Genomic DNA, 23,714 nt, shown 5'->3' with positions numbered 1-23,714 from the left:
AGCTTTCCGCCATATTAAACGGATTTTCATCTTCGTCCTCGGCTTCGGAGGTTATGTTGATTTCCGGTATGTCTATGGTAAGCGCCATATTGGAGTGTATTTCTTGAACCGGAAACCTATAAGGAACCTAGTTATTGCTTTATGCAGAGCATTCCACTGCTTGGGTGCACACCTCATAGAGAATTTTTCCAATTTTATAAAAAAGGTCGCGACAATTGGTAAATTCTGAAAAATGAAATGCATTCCTTCTTCCCACCCATCAAACGAAAAGTAACCATGTATCCCACGCGTATATCTAGATTCTAGATGGTAATTTATATTTACTTACCTTCCAGGTAGATGCCCGAGTGAGCGAGAATTCTTAGCCTTAAACTAAAAGTACCTACATCTAACGCTAGTTTGAGCATATCATAATCGCTACAAATCTAAAATGGCTACAAGTCTATAAAATTATACCTCTTTACTTGTGTCTATTGGGAAAGCCATGCTGTAGGATGACATCTGTTTAGGAGCAGCCGACACTGAACTTGGGTTACCTTGTGCTTCATTCCGAGCTGCCTGCTCGTAAGAAAATCTGAACTTGGCTCGTGGCGGAGATACGGCTTGCACGCTCAATATCGGCGACAGCCTCTCCTCTGATTTTTGAGGCTCCGTTTCGGCGATTTTTCTCTCTTCTACGTTCCATAGCGACAAGCTTGATTCTTGGGCGCCATCGCTTTTGTTAACCGTCACCAAGTCAGACACGCGGTGGGCGTTCTCTAAGCTCTTTCTATGCCACGGGGATGTTGGTGAAACGGATTTTAGTTTGCCGTTCATGTCCGAACTGACTTCGTGATCGGACGGCGAGCTTGGCAACGCCACCGATTCCGAGAGGCTGGAATCGGTCGTGTCGACTATTGAAATCTCGGTTTCGTTTTTCAAAAGAGACGCCACGCGTCTTATATTCTCGTAGGGCTGCCGGTAAATCACCTCGATAGAACCGGAATGATGCTGGGTCCTGGTAAACACTTCGGAAGTTAATTTGGATCCTCCGTTGGCCGACCTCACCCTTATTGGACTGCCAGGCAGAGAAGTGGGGCTAATACTCGTTCTGCCATTATCGGGCGCTTGGTAACTAGCGGATATAACGCTTTGACTACGAACTCGTTCTGAGAATTGGACGGACTTATCGGGTAAGTGGGATGGAAGCTTTTTGATATGATCCGCTACTACTGACCGACGCAATTTCGTTGGGGATGGACTGGGTTTTCGTATTTCGATAAACGTTTGCTCAATCTTTTCACACTTGAAGTGTCTTTCGGAATCTTTCGGCGTCTTTACGTCGGTTATCATCGGTTTTGCTTTGGTTTTCGCTGCGTAGGACTCTACTGGTTTTGTCTCGACCACTTGTTTTTTTGTTTTAGACGGAGTGCTCTTCATCTTCTGGATCGTGTTCTCGCGTGTGCGACTCGTTAGGGCCCGAGTATCCCGAATTTTCTTATTCAAGTTATCCATTTCCTGCTTATCCTTAATGCGAGGCGGTGTGCTGGTACGTTCAATCTTCATATCTCTGGATACAGTGGACTGCATGTAACCGTGGCAAACGTGATCGTACTTCTTTGAAACAGTTTTCGCAGTCGTTTGTTTATGGATGAATTTGGGAATGGACGACTTATCCCCTCCTTGACCATCTTTGGACTTTGACTTAGCCCTACCAGGTTTACGCGCGAGACTTTCCCTCCTATCTTCATCCGAACTGGCATCCGCGTCGTTGCAGTTCTTCGTATTCTTGGTTTTGGACTTAACCGGGCTGAACGTTCTTGTCGTTTTGGTAACTTGTTCTTTGACTTTAGTGTCGGTTTTTTGGACGAAAATCTTCTGCAAATCATCGGTCATTGATAGATGAGGCGAAGGCTGTTTGTAAAGTCTCGAGCCACGTCGCTGCTGTACGTCACCCGATGATGATTTTCGTGATGACAACATGTCGTGCTCCGACTCGGAAGAGAGAGGCTCCGCGTCCGTCTCGGACGAGTGAATTTTCTTCTCGACGACAGACAACCTACCGTTGGTCTGAGGCGACACTTTTCTTTTATGTTTCATTTCATTAGATGCGAATTTGACGAGAGACATGTTTGCTTCGCTAGCTTTGGTTTTGCTGGATGAGGTATGGGTAGATAATGCAGAAGAACTCTTTATATCGCGCCCTTTCTTTTCCGATTTGCCACTGGTCTGAATTTTTGGCGACCGTTGTCTCGTCTTAGCTATCGTCGTCTTAGGCGATTTAATGTCCCTGGTTTTAAGCTCCGAAGATTTATAAGCCTGGCTGCTAACTGCTTCATTTCCACCAACTAGTTTCGACTTGGATTCCGATGTGGTTGTCACCTTATTTGGGGAAGAAAAAAGTTCGTCATCAGACAGGATGAATTGAGCGTCACGCTTCAAATATGACCTTTGTTTGTCGTAGGTTTTGCTCGTTTTTTCAAGTTTGACTTGGGTGGGCGAAGTAGGTTTTCCAACAGTGGTGCTGAGTTTAACCGTTTTGTTCGTGGACTTTATTTCGCGTTCCTGAAACGTTTTATCCTTATAGCGATGACTTACTGGAGTAATTCTACCTTTAGAAGATTTAATGTCTTGTTTTCCTCTCCTGTCCTCTCTTATGTTTAATTTAGTAACGTCCATAGTTGGCGATTTTATTTCGTGGTAGCCAAATTTAAGGTGTTTATCGGCAGGGACTGAAATGATTTCCTCTGCAATTTTACGTTTAACATTTTCTTGTCCAGCTACTTTTTCAAATGGACTCAATTCATTAGGCTCATAAAAAGGCGATTTTAGTTGATGTTCGTGTATTTTTTCGCTGTCAACTGGAATTAGTGGAGACATTATAACGTTTTCTTCAGCATGAGATTTAATTTCGTGCTTTTCTATTTGAATTGGAATTGATTTAGCAACCTCCTGTATTGGCGATTCTATTTGGTGTTTGTCAAATTTAAGATCTTTTTCTGCATGGACTGAAATGATTTCCTCTACAATTTTGCTTTTAACATGTTCTTGTAAAGCTACTCCTTCAACTGGACCCAATTCTTTAGGTTCGTCCACCGTAGATTTTAGTTTGTGATCGTACATTTCTTCGTTATCCAGGGGAAAAAGCGGAGATATAACTTTTTCTTCAGTAAGAGCTTTAATAACTTGTTTTTCTACTTGAATTGGGCTTAATTTAGTAACTTCCTGGATTGGCGATTTTATTTTGGGTCCGTCAAATTTAAGGTCATTTTTGGAAGGGACTGAAATGATTTCCTCTTCAATTTTACCTTTAACATATTCTTTTCCAAATACTTTTTCTACTGGACTCAATTCTTTAGGTTGATCCACCGGCGATTTTGGTTTGTGATCGTGTATTTTTTCTTTATCTTCAGGAATTAGTGGAGATAAAACTTTTTCTTCAGTAATAGTTTTAATATCTTGTTTTTCTACATGAATTGGGCTTAATTTAGTAACCTCCTGGATTGGAGATTTTATTTTGTGTTCTTCAAATTTAAGATCCTTCTCTGCAGGGACTGAAATGATTTCCTCTACAATTTTAGTTTTAACATCTTCCTGTCCAGCTACTATTTCAACTGGACTCAATTCTTTAGGTTGATCCACAGGCGATTTTAGTTTGTGATCGTGTATTTTTTCTTTATCTTTAGGAATTACTGGAGATAAAGCTTTTTCTTCAGTAGGAGCACTAATATCTTGTTTTTCTACATGAATTGGGCTTAACTTAGTAACCTCCTGGATTGGCGATTTTATTTTGTGTTCTTCAAATTTAAGATCCTTTTCTGCAGAGACTGAAATGATTTCCTCTACAATTTTACTTTTAACATCCTCTTGTCCAGCTACTATTTCAACTGCACTCAATTCTTTTCGTTGATCCACCGGCGATTTTGGTTTGTGATCATGTATTTTTGCTATACCCTCAGGAATGACTGGAGACAAAACTTTTTCTTCAGTAGGAGCTTTAATATCTTGTTTTTCTACATGAATTGGGCTTAATTTAGTAACGTCCTGGACTGGCGATTTTATTTTGTGTTCTTCAAATTTAAGATCCTTTTCTGCAGGGACTGAAATGATTTCCTCTACAATTTTACTTTTAATATCTTCTTGTCCAGCTATTATTTCAACTGGACTAAATTCTTTAGGTTGATTCTCCGGCGATTTTGGCTTGTGATCGTGTATTTTTTCTTTATCTTCTGCAATTAGTGGAGATAAAACTTTTTCTTCAGTAAGAGTTTTAATACCTTGTTTTTCGACATGAATTGGGCTTAATTTAGTAACCTCCTGGATCGGAGATTTTATTTTGTGTTCTTCAAATTTAAAATCCTTATCTGCAGGGACTGAGATGATTTCCTCTACAATTTTACTTTTAACATCTTCCTGTCCAGCTATTATTTGATATGGACTCAATTCTTTATGTTCATCCACCGGCGATTTTAGTTTGTGATCGTACATTTTTTCTTTATCTTCTGCAATTAGTGGAGATATAACTTTTTCTTCAGTATGAGCTTTAATATCTTGTTTTTCTACTTGAAATGGGCTTAATTTAGTAACCTCCTGGATTGGAGATTTTATTTTGTGTTCTTCAAATTTAAGATCCTGTTCTGCAGGGACTGAAATGATTTCCTCTACAATTTTACTTTCAACATCTTCTTGTCCAGCTGCTATTTCAACTGGACTCAATTCTTTAGATTGATCCTCCGGCGATTTTGGTTTGTGATCGCGAATTTTTTCTTTACCATCAAGAATTAGTGGAGATAAAACTTTTTCTTCAGTATGAGCTTTAATATCTTGTTTTTCTACATGAATTGGGCTTAACTTACTGAACTCCTGGATTGGCGATTTTATTTTGTGTTCTTCAAATTTAAGATCCTTTTCTGCAGGGACTGAAATGATTTCCTCTACAATTTTACTTTTAACATCCTCTTGTCCAGCTACTATTTCAACTGGACTCAATTCTTTTCGTTGATCCACCGGCGATTTTGGTTTGTGATCATGTATTTTTGCTATACCCTCAGGAATGACTGGAGACAAAACTTTTTCTTCAGTAGGAGCTTTAATATCTTGTTTTTCTACATGAATTGGGCTTAATTTAGTAACCTCCTGCATTGGAGATTTTATTTTGTGTTCTTCAAATTTAAAATCGTTTTCTGCAGGGACTGAGATGATTTCCTCTACAATTTTAGTTTCAACATCTTCTTGTCCAGCTACTATTTCAACTGGACTCAATTCTTTAGGTTGATCCACCGGCGATTTTGGTTTGTGATCGTGTATTTTTTCTTTATCTTCAGGAATTAGTGGAGACAAAGCTTTTTCTTCAGTAATAGTTTTAATATCTTGTTTTTCTACATGAATTGGGCTTAATTTAGTAACCTCCTGGATCGGAGATTTTATTTTGTGTTCTTCAAATTTAAGATTCTTCTCGGCAGGAACTGAAATGATTTCCTCTACAATTTTACTTTTAACTTCTTCTTGTCCACCTACTATATCAATTGGTCTCAATTCTTTAGGTTGATCCTCCGGCGACTTTGGTTTGTGATCATGTATTTTTTCTTTATCTTCAGGAATTACTGCAGACAAATCTTTTTCTTCAGTAGGAGCTTTAATATCTTGTTTTTCTACATGAAATGGGCTTAATTTAGTAACCTGCTGGATTGGAGATTTTATTTTGTGTTCTTCAAATTTAAGATCCTTCTCTGCAGGGACTGAAATGATTTCCTCTATAATTTTAGTTTTAACATCTTCTTGTCCAGCTACTATTTCAAATGGACTCAATTCTTTAGGTTGATCCACCGGCGATTTTGGTTTGTGATCGTGGATTTTTTCTTTATCTTCAGGAATTAGTGGAGACAAAGCTTTTTCTTCAGTAGGAGCACTAATATCCTGTTTTTCTACATGAATTGGGCTTAACTTAGTAACTTCTTGGATTGGAGATTTTATTTTGTGATCTTCAAATTTAAGATCCTTTTCTGCAGGTACTGAAATGACTTCCTTTACAATTTTACTTTTAACATCCTCTTGTCCAGCTACTATTTCAACTGGACTCAATTCTTTAGTTTGATCCACCGGCGATTTTAGTTTGTGATCGTGTATTTTTTCTTTATCTTCAGGAATTAGTGGAGACAAAGCTTTTTCTTCAGTAGAAGCACTAATATCTTGTTTTTCTATATGAATTGGGCTTAACTTAGTAACTTCTTGGATTGGAGATTTTATTTTGTGATCTTCAAATTTAAGATCCTTTTCTGCAGGGACTGAAATGACTTCCTTTACCATTTTACTTTTAACATCCTCTTGTCCAGCTACTATTTCAACTGGACTCAATTCTTTAGGTTGATCCACCGGCGATTTTGGTTTGTGATCATGTATTTTTGCTATACCCTCAGGAATGACTGGAGACAAAACTTTTTCTTCAGTAGGAGCACTAATATCTTGTTTTTCTACATGAAATGGGCTTAATTTAGTAACCTCCTGGATTGGAGATTTTAATTTGTGTTCTTCAAATTTAAGATCCTTTTCTGAAGGGACTGAAATGATTTCCTCTACAATTTTAATTTTAACATCCTCTTGTCCAGCTACTATTTCAACTGGACTCAATTCTTTAAGTTGATCCACCGGCGATTTTGGTTTGTGGTCGTGTATTTTTTCTTTATCTTCAGGAGTTACTGCAGACACAACTTTTTCTTCAGTAGGAGCTTTAATATCTTGTTTTTCTACATGAAATGGGCTTAATTTAGTAACCTGCTGGATTGGAGATTTTATTTTGTGTTCTTCAAATTTAAGATCCTTCTCTGCAGGGACTGAAATGATTTCCTCTACAATTTTAGTTTTAACATCTTCTTGTCCAGCTACTATTTCAAATGGACTCAATTCTTTAGGTTGATCCACCGGCGATTTTGGTTTGTGATCGTGGATTTTTTCTTTATCTTCAGGAATTAGTGGAGACAAAGCTTTTTCTTCAGTAGGAGCACTAATATCCTGTTTTTCTACATGAATTGGGCTTAACTTAGTAACTTCTTGGATTGGAGATTTTATTTTGTGATCTTCAAATTTAAGATCCTTTTCTGCAGGTACTGAAATGACTTCCTTTACAATTTTACTTTTAACATCCTCTTGTCCAGCTACTATTTCAACTGGACTCAATTCTTTAGTTTGATCCACCGGCGATTTTAGTTTGTGATCGTGTATTTTTTCTTTATCTTCAGGAATTAGTGGAGACAAAGCTTTTTCTTCAGTAGGAGCACTAATATCTTGTTTTCCTACATGAATTGGGCTTAATTTAGTAACCTGCTGGATTGGAGATTTTATTTTGTGTCCTTCAAATTTAAGATCCTTCTCTGCAGGAACTGAAATGATTTCCTCTACAATTTTACTTTTAACGTCTTCTTGTCCACCTACTATATCAATTGGTCTCAATTTTTTAGGTTGATCCTCCGTCGACTTTGGTTTGTGATCATGTATTTTTTCTTTATCTTCAGGAATTACTGCAGACAAACCTTTTTTTTCAGTAGGAGCTTTAATATCTTGTTTTTCTACATGAAATGGGCTTAATTTAGTAACTTCCTGGATTGGAGATTTTAATTTGTGTTCTTCAAATTTAAGATCAGTTTCGGCAGGGACTGAAATGATTTCCTCTACAATTTTACTTTTAACGTCTTCTTCTCCAGCTACTATTTCAACTGGACTCAATTCTTTACGTTGATCCACCGGCGATTTTGGTTTGTGGTCGTGTATTTTTTCTTTATCTTCAGGAATTAGTGGAGACAAAGCTTTTTCTTCAGTAGAAGCACTAATATCTTGTTTTTCTACATGAATTGGGCTTAACTTAGTAACTTCTTGGATTGGAGATTTTATTTTGTGATCTTCAAATTTAAGATCCTTTTCTGCAGGTACTGAAATGACTTCCTTTACAATTTTACTTTTAACATCCTCTTGTCCAGCTACTATTTCAACTGGACTCAATTCTTTAGTTTGATCCACCGGCGATTTTAGTTTGTGATCGTGTATTTTTTCTTTATCTTCAGGAATTAGTGGAGACAAAGCCTTTTCTTCAGTAGGAGCACTAATATCTTGTTTTCCTACATGAATTGGGCTTAATTTAGTAACCTGCTGGATTGGAGATTTTATTTTGTGTCCTTCAAATTTAAGATCCTTCTCTGCAGGAACTGAAATGATTTCCTCTACAATTTTACTTTTAACGTCTTCTTGTCCACCTACTATATCAATTGGTCTCAATTTTTTAGGTTGATCCTCCGTCGACTTTGGTTTGTGATCATGTATTTTTTCTTTATCTTCAGGAATTACTGCAGACAAACCTTTTTCTTCAGTAGGAGCTTTAATATCTTGTTTTTCTACATGAAATGGGCTTAATGTAGTAACTTCCTGGATTGGAGATTTTAATTTGTGTTCTTCAAATTTAAGATCAGTTTCGGCAGGGACTGAAATGATTTCCTCTACAATTTTACTTTTAACGTCTTCTTCTCCAGCTACTATTTCAACTGGACTCAATTCTTTACGTTGATCCACCGGCGATTTTGGTTTGTGGTCGTGTATTTTTTCTTTATCTTCAGGAATTAGTGGAGACAAAGCTTTTTCTTCAGTAGAAGCACTAATATCTTGTTTTTCTACATGAATTGGGCTTAACTTAGTAACTTCTTGGATTGGAGATTTTATTTTGTGATCTTCAAATTTAAGATCCTTTTCTGCAGGGACTGAAATGACTTCCTTTACCATTTTACTTTTAACATCCTCTTGTCCAGCTACTATTTCAACTGGACTCAATTCTTTAGGTTGATCCACCGGCGATTTTGGTTTGTGATCATGTATTTTTGCTATACCCTCAGGAATGACTGGAGACAAAACTTTTTCTTCAGTAGGAGCACTAATATCTTGTTTTTCTACATGAAATGGGCTTAATTTAGTAACCTCCTGGATTGGAGATTTTAATTTGTGTTCTTCAAATTTAAGATCCTTCTCTGCAGGGACTGAAATGATTTCCTCTACAATTTTAGTTTTAACATCTGCTTGTCCAGCTACTATTTCAACTGGACTCAATTCTTTAGGTTGATCCACCGGCGATTTTGGTTTGTGATCGTGTATTTTTTCTTTATCTTCAGGAATTAGTGGAGACAAAGCTTTATCTTTAGTAGGAGCAGTAATAGCTTGTTTTTCTACATGAATTGGGCTTAACCTAGTAACCTCTTGGATTGGAGATTTTATTTTGTGATCTTCAAATTTAAGATCCTTTTCTGCAGGGACTGAAATGATTTCCTCTACAATTTTACTTTTAACATCCTCTTGTCCAGCTACTATTTCAACTGGACTCAATTCTTTAGGATGATCCACAGGCGATTTTAGTTTGTGATCGTGTATTTTTTCTATATCTTCAGGAATTAGTGGAGACAAAACCTTTTCTTCAGTTGGAGCACTAATATCTTGTTTTTCTACATGAATTGGGCTTAACTTAGTAACCTCTTGGATTGGCGATTTTATTTTGTTTTCGTCAAATCTATGATCCTTTTCTGCAGGGACTGAAATGATTTCCTCTACAATTTTAGTTTTAACATCTTCATGTCCAGCTACTATTTCAAATGGACTCAATTCTTTAGGTTGATCCACCGGCGATTTTGTTTTGTGATCATGTATTTTTGCTATACCCTCAGGAATGACTGGAGATAAAACTTTTTCTTCAGTAGGAGCACTAATATCTTGTTTTTCTACATGAATTGGGCTTAACTTAGTAACCTCTTGGATTGGCGATTTTATTTTGTTTTCGTCAAATCTATGATCCTTTTCTGCAGGGACTAAAATGATTTCCTCTACAATTTTAGTTTTAACATCTTCTTGTCCAGCTACTATTTCAACTGGACTCAATTCTTTAGGTTGATTCTCCGGCGATTTTGGTTTGTGATCGTGTATTTTTTCTTTATCTTCAGGAATTTCTGCAGACAAACCTTTTTCTTCAGTAGGAGCTTTAATATCTTGTTTTTCTACATGAAATGGGCTTAATTTAGTAACCTGCTGGATTGGATATTTTATTTTGTGTTCTTCAAATTTAAGATCCTTCTCTGCAGGGACTGAAATGATTTCCTCTACAATTTTAGTTTTAACATCTTCTTGTCCAGCTACTATTTCAAATGGACTCAATTCTTTAGGTTGATCCACCGGCGATTTTGGTTTGTGATCGTGTATTTTTTCTTTATCTTCAGGAATTAGTGGAGACAGAGCTTTTTCTTCAGTAGGAGCACTAATATCTTGTTTTTCTACATGAATTGGGCCTAACTTAGTAACTTCTTGGATTGGAGATTTAATTTTGTGTTCTTCAAATTTAATATCATTTTCTGGAGGGACTGAAATGATTTCCTCTACAATTTTACTTTTAACGTCTTCTTGTCCAGCTACTATTTCAACTGGACCCAATTCTTTACGTTGATCCACCGGCGATTTCGGTTTGTGATCATGTATTTTTGCTATACCTTCAGGAATGACTGGAGACAAAACTTTTTCTTCAGTAGGAGCTTTAATATCTTGTTTTTCTGCATGAATTGGGCTTAATTCAGTAAACTCCTGGATTGGGGATTTTATTTTGTGTTCTTCAAATTTAAGATCCTTTTCTGCAGGGACTGAAATGATTTCCTCTACAATTTTAATTTTAACATCCTCTTTTCCAGCTACTATTTCAACTGGACTCAATTCTTTAATTTGATCCACCGGCGATTTTGGTTTGTGATCATGTATTTTTGCTATACCCTCAGGAATGACTGGAGGCCAAACTTTTTCTTCAGTATGAGCTTTAATATCTTGTTTTTCTACATAAAATGGGCTTAATTTAGTAACCTCCTGGATTGGAGATTTTATTTTGTGTTCTTCAAATTTAAGATCCTTCTCTGCAGGGACTGAAATGATTTCCTCTACAATTTTAGTTTTAACATCTTCCTGTCCAGCTACAATTTCAACTGGACTCAATTCTTTAGGTTGATCCACAGGCGATTTTAGTTTGAGATCGTGTATTTTTTCTTTATCTTCAGGAATTAGTGGAGACAAAACCTTTTCTTCAGTTGGAATACTAATATCCTGTTTTTCTACATGAATTGGGCTTAACTTAGTAACCTCTTGGATTGGCGATTTTATTTTGTTTTCGTCAAATCTATGATCCTTTTCTGCAGGGACTGAAATGATTTCCTCTACAATTTTAGTTTTAACATCTTCTTGTCCAGCTACTATTTCAACTGGACTCAATTCTTTAGGTTGATCCACAGGCGATTTTAGTTTGTGATCGTGTATTTTTTCTTTATCTTCAGGAATTAGTGGAGACAAAGCTTTTTCTTCAGTAGGAGCACTAATATCTTGTTTTCCTACATGAATTGGGCTTAACTTAGTAACCTCTTGGATTGGAGATTTTATTTTATAATCTTCAAATGTAAGATCCTTTTCTGCAGGGACTGAAATGATTTCCTTTACCATTTTACTTTTAACATCCTCTTGTCCAGCTACTATTTCAACTGGACTCAATTCTTTAGGTTGATCCACCGGCGATTTTGGTTTGTGATCATGTATTTTTGCTATACCCTCAAGAATGACTGGAGACAAAACTTTTTCTTCAGTAGGAGCTTTAATATCTTGTTTTTCTACATGAATTGGGCTGAATTTAGTAACCTCCTGGATTGGAGATTTTATTTTGTGTTCTTCAAATTTAAGATCCATTTCTGCAGGGACTGAAATGATTTCCTCTACAATTTTAGTTTTAACATCTGTTTGTCCAGCTACTATTTCAACTGGACTCAATTCTTTAGGTTGATCCACCGGCGATTTTGGTTTGTGATCGTGTATTTTTTCTTTATCTTCTGGAATTAGTGGAGACAAAGCTTTATCTTCAGTAGGAGCAGTAATATCTTGTTTTTCTACATGAATTGGGCTTAACCTAGTAACCTCTTGGATTGGAGATTTTATTTTGGGATCTTCAAATTTAAGATACTTTTCTGCAGGGACTGAAATGATTTCCTCTACAATTTTAGTTTTAACAGCTGTTTGTCCAGCTACTATTTCAACTGGACTCAATTCTTTAGGTTGATCCACCGGCGATTTTGGTTTGTGATCGTGTATTTTTTCTTTATCTTCAGGAATAAGTGGAGACAAACCTTTATCTTCAGTAGGAGCAGTAATATCTTGTTTTTCTACATGAATTGGGCTTAACCTAGTAACCTCTTGGATTGGAGATTTTTTGTGATCTTCAAATTTAAGATCCATTTCCGCAGGGACTGAAATGATTTCCTCTACAATTTTAGTTTTAACATCTGCTTTTCCAGCTACTATTTCAACTGGACTCAATTCATTAATTTGATCCACCGGCGATTTTGGTTTGTGATCATGTATTTTTGCTATACCCTCAGGAATGACTGGAGGCAAAACTTTTTCTTCAGTATGAGCTTTAATATCTTGTTTTTCTACATGAAATGGGCTTAATTTAGTAAACTCCTGGATTGGAGATTTTATTTTGTGTTCTTCAAATTTAAGATCCTTCTCTGCAGGGACTGAAATGATTTCCTCTACAATTTTAGTTTTAACATCTTCTTGTCCAGCTACTATTTCAACTGGACTCAATTCTTTAGGTTGATCCACGGGCGATTTTAGTTGGTGATCGTGTATTTTTTCTATATCTTCAGGAATTAGTGGAGACAAAACCTTTTCTTCAGTTGGAGCACTAATATCTTGTTTTTCTACATGAATTGGGCTTAACTTAGTAACCTCTTGAATTGGCGATTTTATTTTGTTTTCGTCAAATCTATGATCCTTTTCTGCAGGGACTGAAATGATTTCCTCTACAATTTTAGATTTAACATCTTCTTGTCCAGCTACTATTTCAACTGGATTCAATTCTTTAGGTTGATCCACCGGCGATTTTAGTTTGTGATCGTGTATTTTTTCTTTATCTTCAGGAATTAGTGGAGACAAAGATTTTTCTTCAGTAGGAGCACTAATATCTTGTTTTCCTACATGAATTGGGCTTAATTTAGTAACCTCCTGCATTGGAGATTTTATTTTGTGTTCTTCAAATTTAAGATCCTTCTCTGCAGGAACTGAAATGATTTTCTCTACAATTTTAGTTTTAACATCTTCTTGTCCAGCTACTATTTCAACTGGACTGAATTCTTTAGATTGATCCACCGGCGATTTTGGTTTGTGATCGTGTATTTTTTCTTTATCTTCAGGAATCAGTGTGGACAAACCTTTTTCTTCAGTATGAGCTTTAATATCTTGTTTTTCTACATAAAATAAGCTTAATTTAGTAACCTCCTGGATTGGAGATTTTATTTTGTGTTCTTCAAATTTAAGATCCTTCTCTGCAGGGACTGAAATGATTTCCTCTACAATTTTAGTTTTAACATCTTCCTGTCCAGCTACAATTTCAACTGGACTCAATTCTTTAGGTTGATCCACAGGCGATTTTAGTTTGAGATCGTGTATTTTTTCTTTATCTTCAGGAATTAGTGGAGACAAAACCTTTTTTTCAGTTGGAATACTAATATCCTGTTTTTCTACATGAATTGGGCTTAACTTAGTAACCTCTTGGATTGGCGATTTTATTTTGTTTTCGTCAAATCTATGATCCTTTTCTGCAGGGACTGAAATGATTTCCTCTACAATTTTAGTTTTAACATCTTCTTGTCCAGCTAATATTTCAACTGGACTCAATTCTTTAGGTTGATCCACAGGCGATTTTAGTTTGTGATCGTGTATTTTTTCTTTATCTTCAGGAATTAGTGGAGACAAAGCTTTTTCTTCAGTAGGAGCACTAATATCTTGTTTTCCTACATGAATTGGGCTTAACTTAGTAACCTCTTGGATTGGAGATTTTATTTTATAATCTTCAAATGTAAGATCCTTTTCTGCAGGGACTGAAATGATTTCCTTTACCATTTTACTTTTAACATCCTCTTGTCCAGCTACTATTTCAACTGGACTCAATTCTTTAGGTTGATCCAAAGGCGATTTTGGTTTGTGATCATGTATTTTTGCTATACCCTCAAGAATGACTGGAGACAAAACTTTTTCTTCAGTAGGAGGTTTAATATCTTGTTTTTCTACATGAATTGGGCTGAATTTAGTAACCTCCTGGATTGGAGATTTTATTTTGTGTTCTTCAAATTTAAGATCCATTTCTGCAGGGACTGAAATGATTTCCTCTACAATTTTAGTTTTAGCATCTGCTTGTCCAGCTACTATTTCAACTGGACTCAATTCTTTAGGTTGATCCACCGGCGATTTTGGTTTGTGATCGTGTATTTTTTCTTTATCTTCAGGAATTAGTGGAGACAAAGCTTTATCTTCAGTAGGAGCAGTAATATCTTGTTTTTCTACATGAATTGGGCTTAACCTAGTAACCTCTTGGATTGGAGATTTTATTTTGGGATCTTCAAATTTAAGATCCATTTCTGCAGGGACTGAAATGATTTCCTCTACAATTTTAGTTTTAACATCTGCTTGTCCAGCTACTATTTCAACTGGACTCAATTCATTAATTTGATCCACCGGCGATTTTGGTTTGTGATCATGTATTTTTGCTATATCCTCAGGAATGACTGGAGGCAAAACTTTTTCTTCAGTATGAGCTTTAATATCTTGTTTTTCTACATGAAATGGGCTTAATTTAGTAAACTCCTGGATTGGAGATTTTATTTTGTGTTCTTCAAATTTAAGATCCTTCTCTGCAGGGACTGAAATGATTTCCTCTACAATTTTAGTTTTAACATCTTCTTGTCCAGCTACTATTTCAACTGGACTCAATTCTTTAGGTTGATCCACGGGCGATTTTAGTTTGTGATCGTGTATTTTTTCTATATCTTCAGGAATTAGTGGAGACAAAGCTTTATCTTCAGTAGGAGCAGTAATATCTTGTTTTTCTACATGAATTGGGCTTAACCTAGTAACCTCTTGGATTGGAGATTTTATTTTGGGATCTTCAAATTTAAGATCCATTTCTGCAGGGACTGAAATGATTTCCTCTACAATTTTAGTTTTAACATCTGCTTGTCCAGCTACTATTTCAACTGGACTCAATTCATTAATTTGATCCACCGGCGATTTTGGTTTGTGATCATGTATTTTTGCTATATCCTCAGGAATGACTGGAGGCAAAACTTTTTCTTCAGTATGAGCTTTAATATCTTGTTTTTCTACATGAAATGGGCTTAATTTAGTAAACTCCTGGATTGGAGATTTTATTTTGTGTTCTTCAAATTTAAGATCCTTCTCTGCAGGGACTGAAATGATTTCCTCTACAATTTTAGTTTTAACATCTTCTTGTCCAGCTACTATTTCAACTGGACTCAATTCTTTAGGTTGATCCACGGGCGATTTTAGTTTGTGATCGTGTATTTTTTCTATATCTTCAGGAATTAGTGGAGACAAAACCTTTTCTTCAGTTGGAGCACTAATATCTTGTTTTTCTACATGAATTGGGCTTAACTTAGTAACTTCTTGAATTGGCGATTTTATTTTGTTTTCGTCAAATCTATGATCCTTTTCTGCAGGGACTGAAATGATTTCCTCTACAATTTTAGATTTAACATCTTCTTGTCCAGCTACTATTTCAACTGGATTCAATTCTTTAGGTTGATCCACCGGCGATTTTAGTTTGTGATCGTGTATTTTTTCTTTATCTTCAGGAATTAGTGGAGACAAAGCTTTTTCTTCAGTAGGAGCACTAATATCTTGTTTTCCTACATGAATTGGGCTTAATTTAGTAACCTCCTGCATTGGAGATTTTATTTTGTGTTCTTCAAATTTAAGATCCTTCTCTGCAGGAACTGAAATGATTTCCTCTACAATTTTACTTTTAACGTCTTCTTGTCCACCTACTATATCAATTGGTCTCAATTCTTTAGGTTGATCTTCCGGCGACTTTGGTTTGTGATCATGTATTTTTTCTTTATCTTCAGGAATTACTGCAGACAAACCTTTTTCTTCAGTAGGAGCTTTAATATCTTGTTTTTCTACATGAAATGGGCTTAATTTAGTAACCTGCTGGATTGGAGATTTTATTTTGTGTTCTTCAAATTTAAGATCCTTCTCTGCAGGAACTGAAATGATTTCCTCCACAATTTTACTTTTAACGTCTTCTTGTCCACCTACTATATCAATTGGTCTCAATTCTTTATGTTGATCCTCCGGCGACTTTGGTTTGTGATCATGTATTTTTTCTTTATCTTCAGGAATTACTTCAGACAAACCTTTTTCTTCAGTAGGAGCTTTAATATCTTGTTTTTCTACATGAAATGGGCTTAATTTAGTAACCTGCTGGATTGGAGATTTTATTTTGTGTTCTTCAAATTTAAGATCCTTCTCTGCAGGGACTGAAATGATATCCTCTACAATTTTAGTTTTAACATCTTCTTGTCCAGCTACTATTTCAACTGGACTGAATTCTTTAGATTGATCCACCGGCGATTTTGGTTTGTGATCGTGTATTTTTTCTTTATCTTCAGGAATTAGTGGAGACAAAGCTTTATCTTCAATACGAGCACCAATATCTTGTTTTTCTACATGAATTGGGCTTAACCTAGTAACCTCTTGGATTGGAGATTTTATTTTGTGATCTTCAAATTTAAGATCCTTTTCTGCAGGTACTGAAATAATTTCCTCTACAATTTTACTTTTAACATCCTCTTGTCCAGCTACTATTTCAACTGGACTCAATTCTTTAGGTTGATGCAAAGGCGATTTCGGTTTGCGATCATGTATTTTTGCTATACCTTCAGGAATGACTGGAGACAAAACTTTTTCTTCAGTAGGAGCTTTAATATCTTGCTTTTCTGCATGAATTGGGCTTAATTTAGTAAACTCCTGGATTGGAGATTTTATTTTGTGTTCTTCAAATTTAAGATCCTTTTCTGCAGGGACTGAAATGACTTCCTTTACCATTTTACTTTTAACATCCTCTTGTCCAGCTACTATTTCAACTGGACTCAATTCTTTAAGTTGATCCACCGGCGATTTTGCTTTGTGATCATGTATTTTTGCTATACCCTCAGGAATGACTGGAGGCAAAACTTTTTCTTCAGCATGAGCTTTAATATCTTGTTTTTCTACATGAAATGGGCTTAATTTAGTAACCTCCTGGATTGGAGATTTTATTTTGTGTTCTTCAAATTTAAGATCCTTCTCTGCAGGGACTGAAATGATTTCCTCTACAATTTTAGTTTTAACATATTCCTGTCCAGCTACTATTTCAACTGGACTCAATTCTTTAAGTTGATCCACAGGCGATTTTATTTTGTGATCGTATATTTTTTCTTTATCTTCAGGAATTAGTGGAGACAAAACCATTTCTTCAGTTGGAGCACTAATATCTTGTTTTTCTACATGAACTGGGCTTAACTTAGTAACCTCTTGGATTGGCGATTTTATTTTGTTTTCGTCAAATTTATGATCCTTTTCTGCAGGGACTGAAATGATTTCCTCTACAATTTTAGTTTTAACATCTTCTTGTCCAGCTACTATTTCACCTGGACTCAATTCTTTAGGTTGATCCATCGGCGATTTTAGTTTGTGATCATGTATTTTTTCTTTATCTTCAGGAATTAGTGGAGACAAAGCTTTTTCTTCAGTAGGAGCACTAATATCTTGTTTTCCTATATGAATTGGGCTTAACTTAGTAACCTCTTGGATTGGAGATTTTATTTTATGATCTTCAAATTTAAGATCCTTTTCTGCAGGGACTGAAATGACTTCCTTTACCATTTTACTTTTAACACCCTCTTGTCCAGCTACTATTTCAACTGGACTCAATTCTTTAAGTTGATCCACCGGCGATTTTGGTTTGTGATCATGTATTTTTGCTATACCCTCAGGAATGACTGGAGACAAAACTTTTTCTTCAGTAGGAGCTTTAATATCTTGTTTTTCTACATGAATTGGGCTTAATTTAGTAACGTCCTGGATTGGCGATTTTAGTTTGTGTTCTTCAAATTTAAGATCCTTTTCTGCAGGGACTGAAATGATTTCCTCTACAATTTTAGTTTTAACATCTTCTTGTCCAGCTACTATTTCAACTGGACTCAATTCTTTAGGATGATCCACCGGCGATTTTAGTTTGTGATCGTGTATTTTTTCTTTATCTTCAGGAATTAGTGGAGATAAAACTTTTTCTTCAGTAATAGTTTTAATATCTTGTTTTTCTACATGAATTGGGCTTAATTTAGTAACCTCCTGGATTGGAGATTTTATTTTGTCTTCTTCAAATTTAAGATCCTTCTCTGCAGGGACTGAAATGATTTCCTCTACAATTTTAGTTTTAACATCTTCTTGTCCAGCTATCATTTCAACTGGACTCAATTCTTTAGGTTGATACACCCGCGATTTTGGTTTGTGATCATGTATTTTTGCTATACCCTCAGGAATGACTGGAGACAAAACTTTTTCTTCAGTAGGAGCTTTAATATCTTGTTGTTCTACATGAATTGGGCTTAATTTAGTAACGTCCAGGATTGGCGATTTTATTTTGTGTTCTTCAAATTTAAGATCCTTTTCTGCAGGGACTGAAATGATTTCCTCAACAATTTCAGTTTTAACATCTTCTTGTCCAGCTACTATTTCAACTGGACTCAATTCTTTAGGATGATCTACCGGCGATTTTAGTTTGTGATCGAGTATTTTTTCTTTATCTTCAGGAATTAGTGGAGATAAAACTTTTTCTTCAGTAATAGTTTTAATATCTTGTTTTTCTATATGAATTGGGCTTAATTTAGTAACCTCCTGGATTGGAGATTTTATTTTGTGTTCTTCAAATTTAAGATCCTTCTCTGCAGGGACTGAAATGATTTCCTCTACAATTTTAGTTTTAACATCTTCTTGTCCAGCTACTATTTCACCTGGACTCAATTCTCTAGGTTGATCCATCGGCGATTTTAGTTTGTGATCATGTATTTTTTCTTTATCTTCAGGAATTAGTGGAGACAAAGCTTTTTCTTCAGTAGGAGCACTAATATCTTGTTTTCCTACATGAATTGGGCTTAACTTAGTAACCTCTTGGATTGGAGATTTTATTTTATGATCTTCAAATTTAAGATCCTTTTCTGCAGGGACTGAAATGACTTCCTTTACCATTTTACTTTTAACACCCTCTTGTCCAGCTACTATTTCAACTGGACTCAATTCTTTAAGTTGATCCACCGGCGATTTTGGTTTGTGATCATATATTTTTGCTATACCCTCAGGAATGACTGGAGACAAAACTTTTTCTTCAGTAGGAGCTTTAATATCTTGTTTTTCTACATGAATTGGGCTTAATTTAGTAACGTCCTGGATTGGCGATTTTAGTTTGTGTTCTTCAAATTTAAGATCCTTTTCTGCAGGGACTGAAATGATTTCCTCTACAATTTTAGTTTTAACATCTTCTTGTCCAGCTACTATTTCAACTGGACTCAATTCTTTAGGTTGATCCACCGGCGATTTTAGTTTGTGATCGTGTATTTTTTCTTTATCTTCAGGAATTAGTGGAGATAAAACTTTTTCTTCAGTAATAGTTTTAATATCTTGTTTTTCTACATGAATTGGGCTTAATTTAGTAACCTCCTGGATTGGAGATTTTATTTTGTCTTCTTCAAATTTAAGATCCTTCTCTGCAGGGACTGAAATGATTTCCTCTAAAATTTTAGTTTTAACATCTTCTTGTCCAGCTACTATTTCACCTGGACTCAATTCTTTAGATTGATCCATGGGCGATTTTAGTTTGTGATCATGTATTTTTTGTTTATCTTCAGGAATTAGTGGAGACAAAGCTTTTTCTTCAGTAGGAGCACTAATATCTTGTTTTCCTACATGAATTGGGCTTAACTTAGTAACCTCTTGGATTGGAGATTTTATTTTATGATCTTCAAATTTAAGATCCTTTTCTGCAGGGACTGAAATGATTTCCTTTACCATTTTACTTTTAACATCCTCTTGTCCAGCTACTATTTCAACTGGACTCAATTCTTTAGGTTGATCCACCGGCGATTTGGTTTTGTGATCATGTATTTTTGCTATACCCTCAGGAATGACTGGAGACAAAACTTTTTCTTCAGTAGGAGCTTTAATATCTTGTTTTTCTACATGAATTGGGCTGAATTTAGTAACCTCCTGGATTCGAGATTTTATTTTGTGTTCTTCAAATTTAAGATCCATTTCTGCAGTGACAGAAATGATTTCCTCTACAATTTTAGTTTTAACATCTTCTTGTCCAGCTACTATTTCAACTGGACTCAATTCTTTAGGTTGATCCACGGGCGATTTTAGTTTGTGATCGTGTATTTTTTCTATATCTTCAGGAATTAGTGGAGACAAAACCTTTTCTTCAGTTGGAGCACTAATATCTTGTTTTTCTACATGAATTGGGCTTAACTTAGTAACTTCTTGGATTGGCGATTTTATTTTGTTTTCGTCAAATCTATGATCCTTTTCTGCAGGGACTGAAATGATTTCCTCTACAATTTTAGATTTAACATCTTCTTGTCCAGCTACTATTTCAACTGGATTCAATTCTTTAGGTTGATCCACCGGCGATTTTAGTTTGTGATCGTGTATTTTTTCTTTATCTTCAGGAATTAGTGGAGACAAAGCTTTTTCTTCAGTAGGAGAACTAATATCTTGTTTTCCTACATGAATTGGGCTTAATTTAGTAACCTCCTGCATTGGAGATTTTATTTTGTGTTCTTCAAATTTAAGATCCTTCTCTGCAGGAACTGAAATGATTTCCTCTACAATTTTACTTTTAACGTCTTCTTGTCCACCTACTATATCAATTGGTCTCAATTCTTTAGGTTGATCTTCCGGCGACTTTGGTTTGTGATCATGTATTTTTTCTTTATCTTCAGGAATTACTGCAGACAAACCTTTTTCTTCAGTAGGAGCTTTAATATCTTGTTTTTCTACATGAAATGGGCTTAATTTAGTAACCTGCTGGATTGGAGATTTTATTTTGTGTTCTTCAAATTTAAGATCCTTCTCTGCAGGAACTGAAATGATTTCCTCTACAATTTTACTTTTAACGTCTTCTTGTCCACCTACTATATCAATTAGTCTCAATTCTTTAGGTTGATCCTCCGGCGACTTTGGTTTGTGATCATGTATTTTTTCTTTATCTTCAGGAATTACTTCAGACAAACCTTTTTCTTCAGTAGGAGCTTTAATATCTTGTTTTTCTACATGAAATGGGCTTAATTTAGTAACCTGCTGGATTGGAGATTTTATTTTGTGTTCTTCAAATTTAAGATCCTTCTCTGCAGGGACTGAAATGATATCGTCTACAATTTTAGTTTTAACATCTTCTTGTCCAGCTACTATTTCAACTGGACTGAATTCTTTAGATTGATCCACCGGCGATTTTGGTTTGTGATCGTGTATTTTTTCTTTATCTTCAGGAATTAGTGGAGACCAAGCTTTATCTTCAATACGAGCACTAATATCTTGTTTTTCTACATGAATTGGGCTTAACCTAGTAACCTCTTGGATTGGAGATTTTATTTTGTGATCTTCAAATTTAAGATCCTTTTCTGCAGGTACTGAAATAATTTCCTCTACAATTTTAGTTTTAACATCTTCTTGTCCAGCTACTATTTCAACTGGACTCAATTCTTTAGGATGATCTACCGGCGATTTTAGTTTGTGATCGTGTATTTTTTCTTTATCTTCAGGAATTAGTGGAGATAAAACTTTTTCTTCAGTAATAGTTTTAATATCTTGTTTTTCTACATGAATTGGGCTTAATTTAGTAACCTCCTGGATTGGAGATTTTATTTTGTGTTCTTCAAATTTAAGATCCTTCTCTGCAGGGACTGAAATGATTTCCTCTACAATTTTAGTTTTAACATCTTCTTGTCCAGCTACTGTTTCACCTGGACTCAATTCTTTAGGTTGATCCATCGGCGATTTTAGTTTGTGATCATGTATTTTTTCTTTATCTTCAGGAATTAGTGGAGACAAAGCTTTTTCTTCAGTAGGAGCACTAATATCTTGTTTTCCTACATGAATTGGGCTTAACTTAGTAACCTCTTGGATTGGAGATTTTATTTTATGATCTTCAAATTTAAGATCCTTTTCTGCAGGGACTGAAATGACTTCCTTTACCATTTTACTTTTAACACCCTCTTGTCCAGCTACTATTTCAACTGGACTCAATTCTTTAAGTTGATCCACCGGCGATTTTGGTTTGTGATCATGTATTTTTGCTATACCCTCAGGAATGACTGGAGACAAAACTTTTTCTTCAGTAGGACCTTTAATATCTTGTTTTTCTACATGAATTGGGCTTAATTTAGTAACGTCCTGGATTGGCGATTTTAGTTTGTGTTCTTCAAATTTAAGATCCTTTTCTGCGGGGACTGAAATGATTTCCTCTACAATTTTAGTTTTAACATCTTCTTGTCCAGCTACAATTTCAACTGGACTCAATTCTTTTGGTTGATCCACCGGCGATTTTAGTTTGTGATCGTGTATTTTTTCTTTATCTTCAGGAATTAGTGGAGATAAAACTTTTTCTTCAGTAATAGTTTTAATATCTTGTTTTTCTACATGAATTGGGCTTAATTTAGTAACCTCCTGGATTGGAGATTTTATTTTGTGTTCTTCAAATTTAAGATCCTTCTCTGCAGGGACTGAAATGATTTCCTCTACAATTTTAGTTTTAACATCTTCTTGTCCAGCTACTATTTCACCTGGACTCAATTCTTTAGGTTGATCCATCGGCGATTTTAGTTTGTGATCATGTATTTTTTCTTTATCTTCAGGAATTAGTGGAGACAAAGCTTTTTCTTCAGTAGGAGCACTAATATCTTGTTTTCCTACATGAATTGGGCTTAACTTAGTAACCTCTTGGATTGGAGAATTTATTTTATGATCTTCAAATTTAAGATCCTTTTCTGCAGTGACTGAAATGACTTCCTTTACCATTTTACTTTTAACACCCTCTTGTCCAGCTACTATTTCAACTGGACTCAATTCTTTAAGTTGATCCACCGGCGATTTTGGTTTGTGATCATGTATTTTTGCAATACCCTCAGGAATGACTGGAGACAAAACTTTTTCTTCAGTAGGAGCTTTAATATCTTGTTTTTCTATATGAATTGGGCTTAATTTAGTAACCTCCTGGATTGGAGATTTTATTTTGTGTTCTTCAAATTTAAGATCCATTTCTGCAGTGACAGAAATGATTTCCTCTACAATTTTACTTTTAACATCTTCTTGTCCATCTATCATTTCAACTGGACTCAATTCTTTAGGTTGATCCACCGGCGATTTTGGTTTGTGATCATGTATTTTTGCTATACCCTCAGGAATGACTGGAGACAAAACTTTTTCTTCAGTAGGGGCTTTAATATCTTGTTTTTCTACATGAATTGGGCTTAATTTAGTAACCTCCTGGATTGGAGATTTTATTTTGTGTTCTTCAAATTTAAGATCCATTTCTGCAGTGACAGAATTGATTTCCTCTACAATTTTACTTTTAACATCTTCTTGTCCAGCTATCATTTCAACTGGACTCAATTCTTTAGGTTGATCTACCGGCGATTTTAGTTTGTGATCGTGTATTTTTTCTTTATCTTCAGGAATTAGTGGAGATAAAACTTTTTCTTCAGTAATAGTTTTAATATATTGTTTTTCTACATGAATTGGGCTTAATTTAGTAACCTCCTGGATTGGAGATTTTATTTTGTCTTCTTCAAATTTAA

General features: G+C 35.3%; 4 protein-coding genes across 5 annotated transcripts in view; all 4 read right to left on the bottom strand.

The window, feature by feature from the left end:
* LOC132698801 (uncharacterized) overlaps window positions 1-8,954 on the bottom strand; it is a 37,149-nt gene extending 28,195 nt beyond the window's left edge. For both annotated transcript variants that reach the window (XM_060665089.1, XM_060665090.1), the window contains exon 1: window positions 537-8,954. In XM_060665089.1, the coding sequence (XP_060521072.1) occupies window positions 537-8,742 (8,206 nt within the window). In that variant the 5' untranslated portion in view covers window positions 8,743-8,954. The remainder of the gene's footprint in view (window positions 1-536) is intronic.
* Window positions 8,828-14,731, bottom strand: LOC132698658 (titin-like). Its single transcript, XM_060664852.1, has 2 exons — window positions 9,096-14,731; window positions 8,828-8,847 (listed from the first exon to the last, which is right to left on the bottom strand). Exons 1-2 carry the CDS (start codon window positions 14,437-14,439, stop codon window positions 8,828-8,830), a joined length of 5,364 nt encoding a protein of 1,787 aa, XP_060520835.1. The 5' UTR covers window positions 14,440-14,731.
* A 110-nt stretch (window positions 14,732-14,841) lies between these two features.
* On the bottom strand, window positions 14,842-17,871 carry LOC132698657 (neurofilament heavy polypeptide-like; the record flags this gene model as incomplete). Its single annotated transcript, XM_060664851.1, has 1 exon — window positions 14,842-17,871. A coding segment is annotated over exon 1 (2,907 nt), but the record flags the coding sequence as incomplete, so codon positions are not given.
* Window positions 17,872-18,611: 740 nt separating this feature from the next.
* LOC132698656 (titin-like) overlaps window positions 18,612-23,714 on the bottom strand; it is a 19,008-nt gene continuing 13,905 nt past the window's right edge. Inside the window, exon 2 of the mRNA XM_060664850.1 lies at window positions 18,612-18,629. Coding sequence (XP_060520833.1) covers window positions 18,612-18,629 — 18 coding nt within the window. The remainder of the gene's footprint in view (window positions 18,630-23,714) is intronic.

This window comes from Cylas formicarius, unplaced genomic scaffold, assembly GCF_029955315.1.
Source record: "Cylas formicarius isolate icCylForm1 unplaced genomic scaffold, icCylForm1.1 PGA_scaffold_2__14_contigs__length_35257938, whole genome shotgun sequence".
Lineage (NCBI taxonomy): Eukaryota > Metazoa > Arthropoda > Insecta > Coleoptera > Brentidae > Cylas > Cylas formicarius.
This window is presented reverse-complemented; position numbering and strand designations above follow the sequence as displayed.

Bases quoted from the DNA above. Each gene is read 5' to 3' on its own strand.
- LOC132698658 (XM_060664852.1), bottom strand. From the start codon at position 14,439: ATGGATCTTAAATTTGAAGATCCCAAAATAAAATCTCCAATCCAAGAG. The intron at 8,848-9,095 runs AACCAAAATCGC...GTCATTCCTGAG, and splicing joins AGAAAAAATACACGATCACA to GGTATAGCAAAAATACATGA.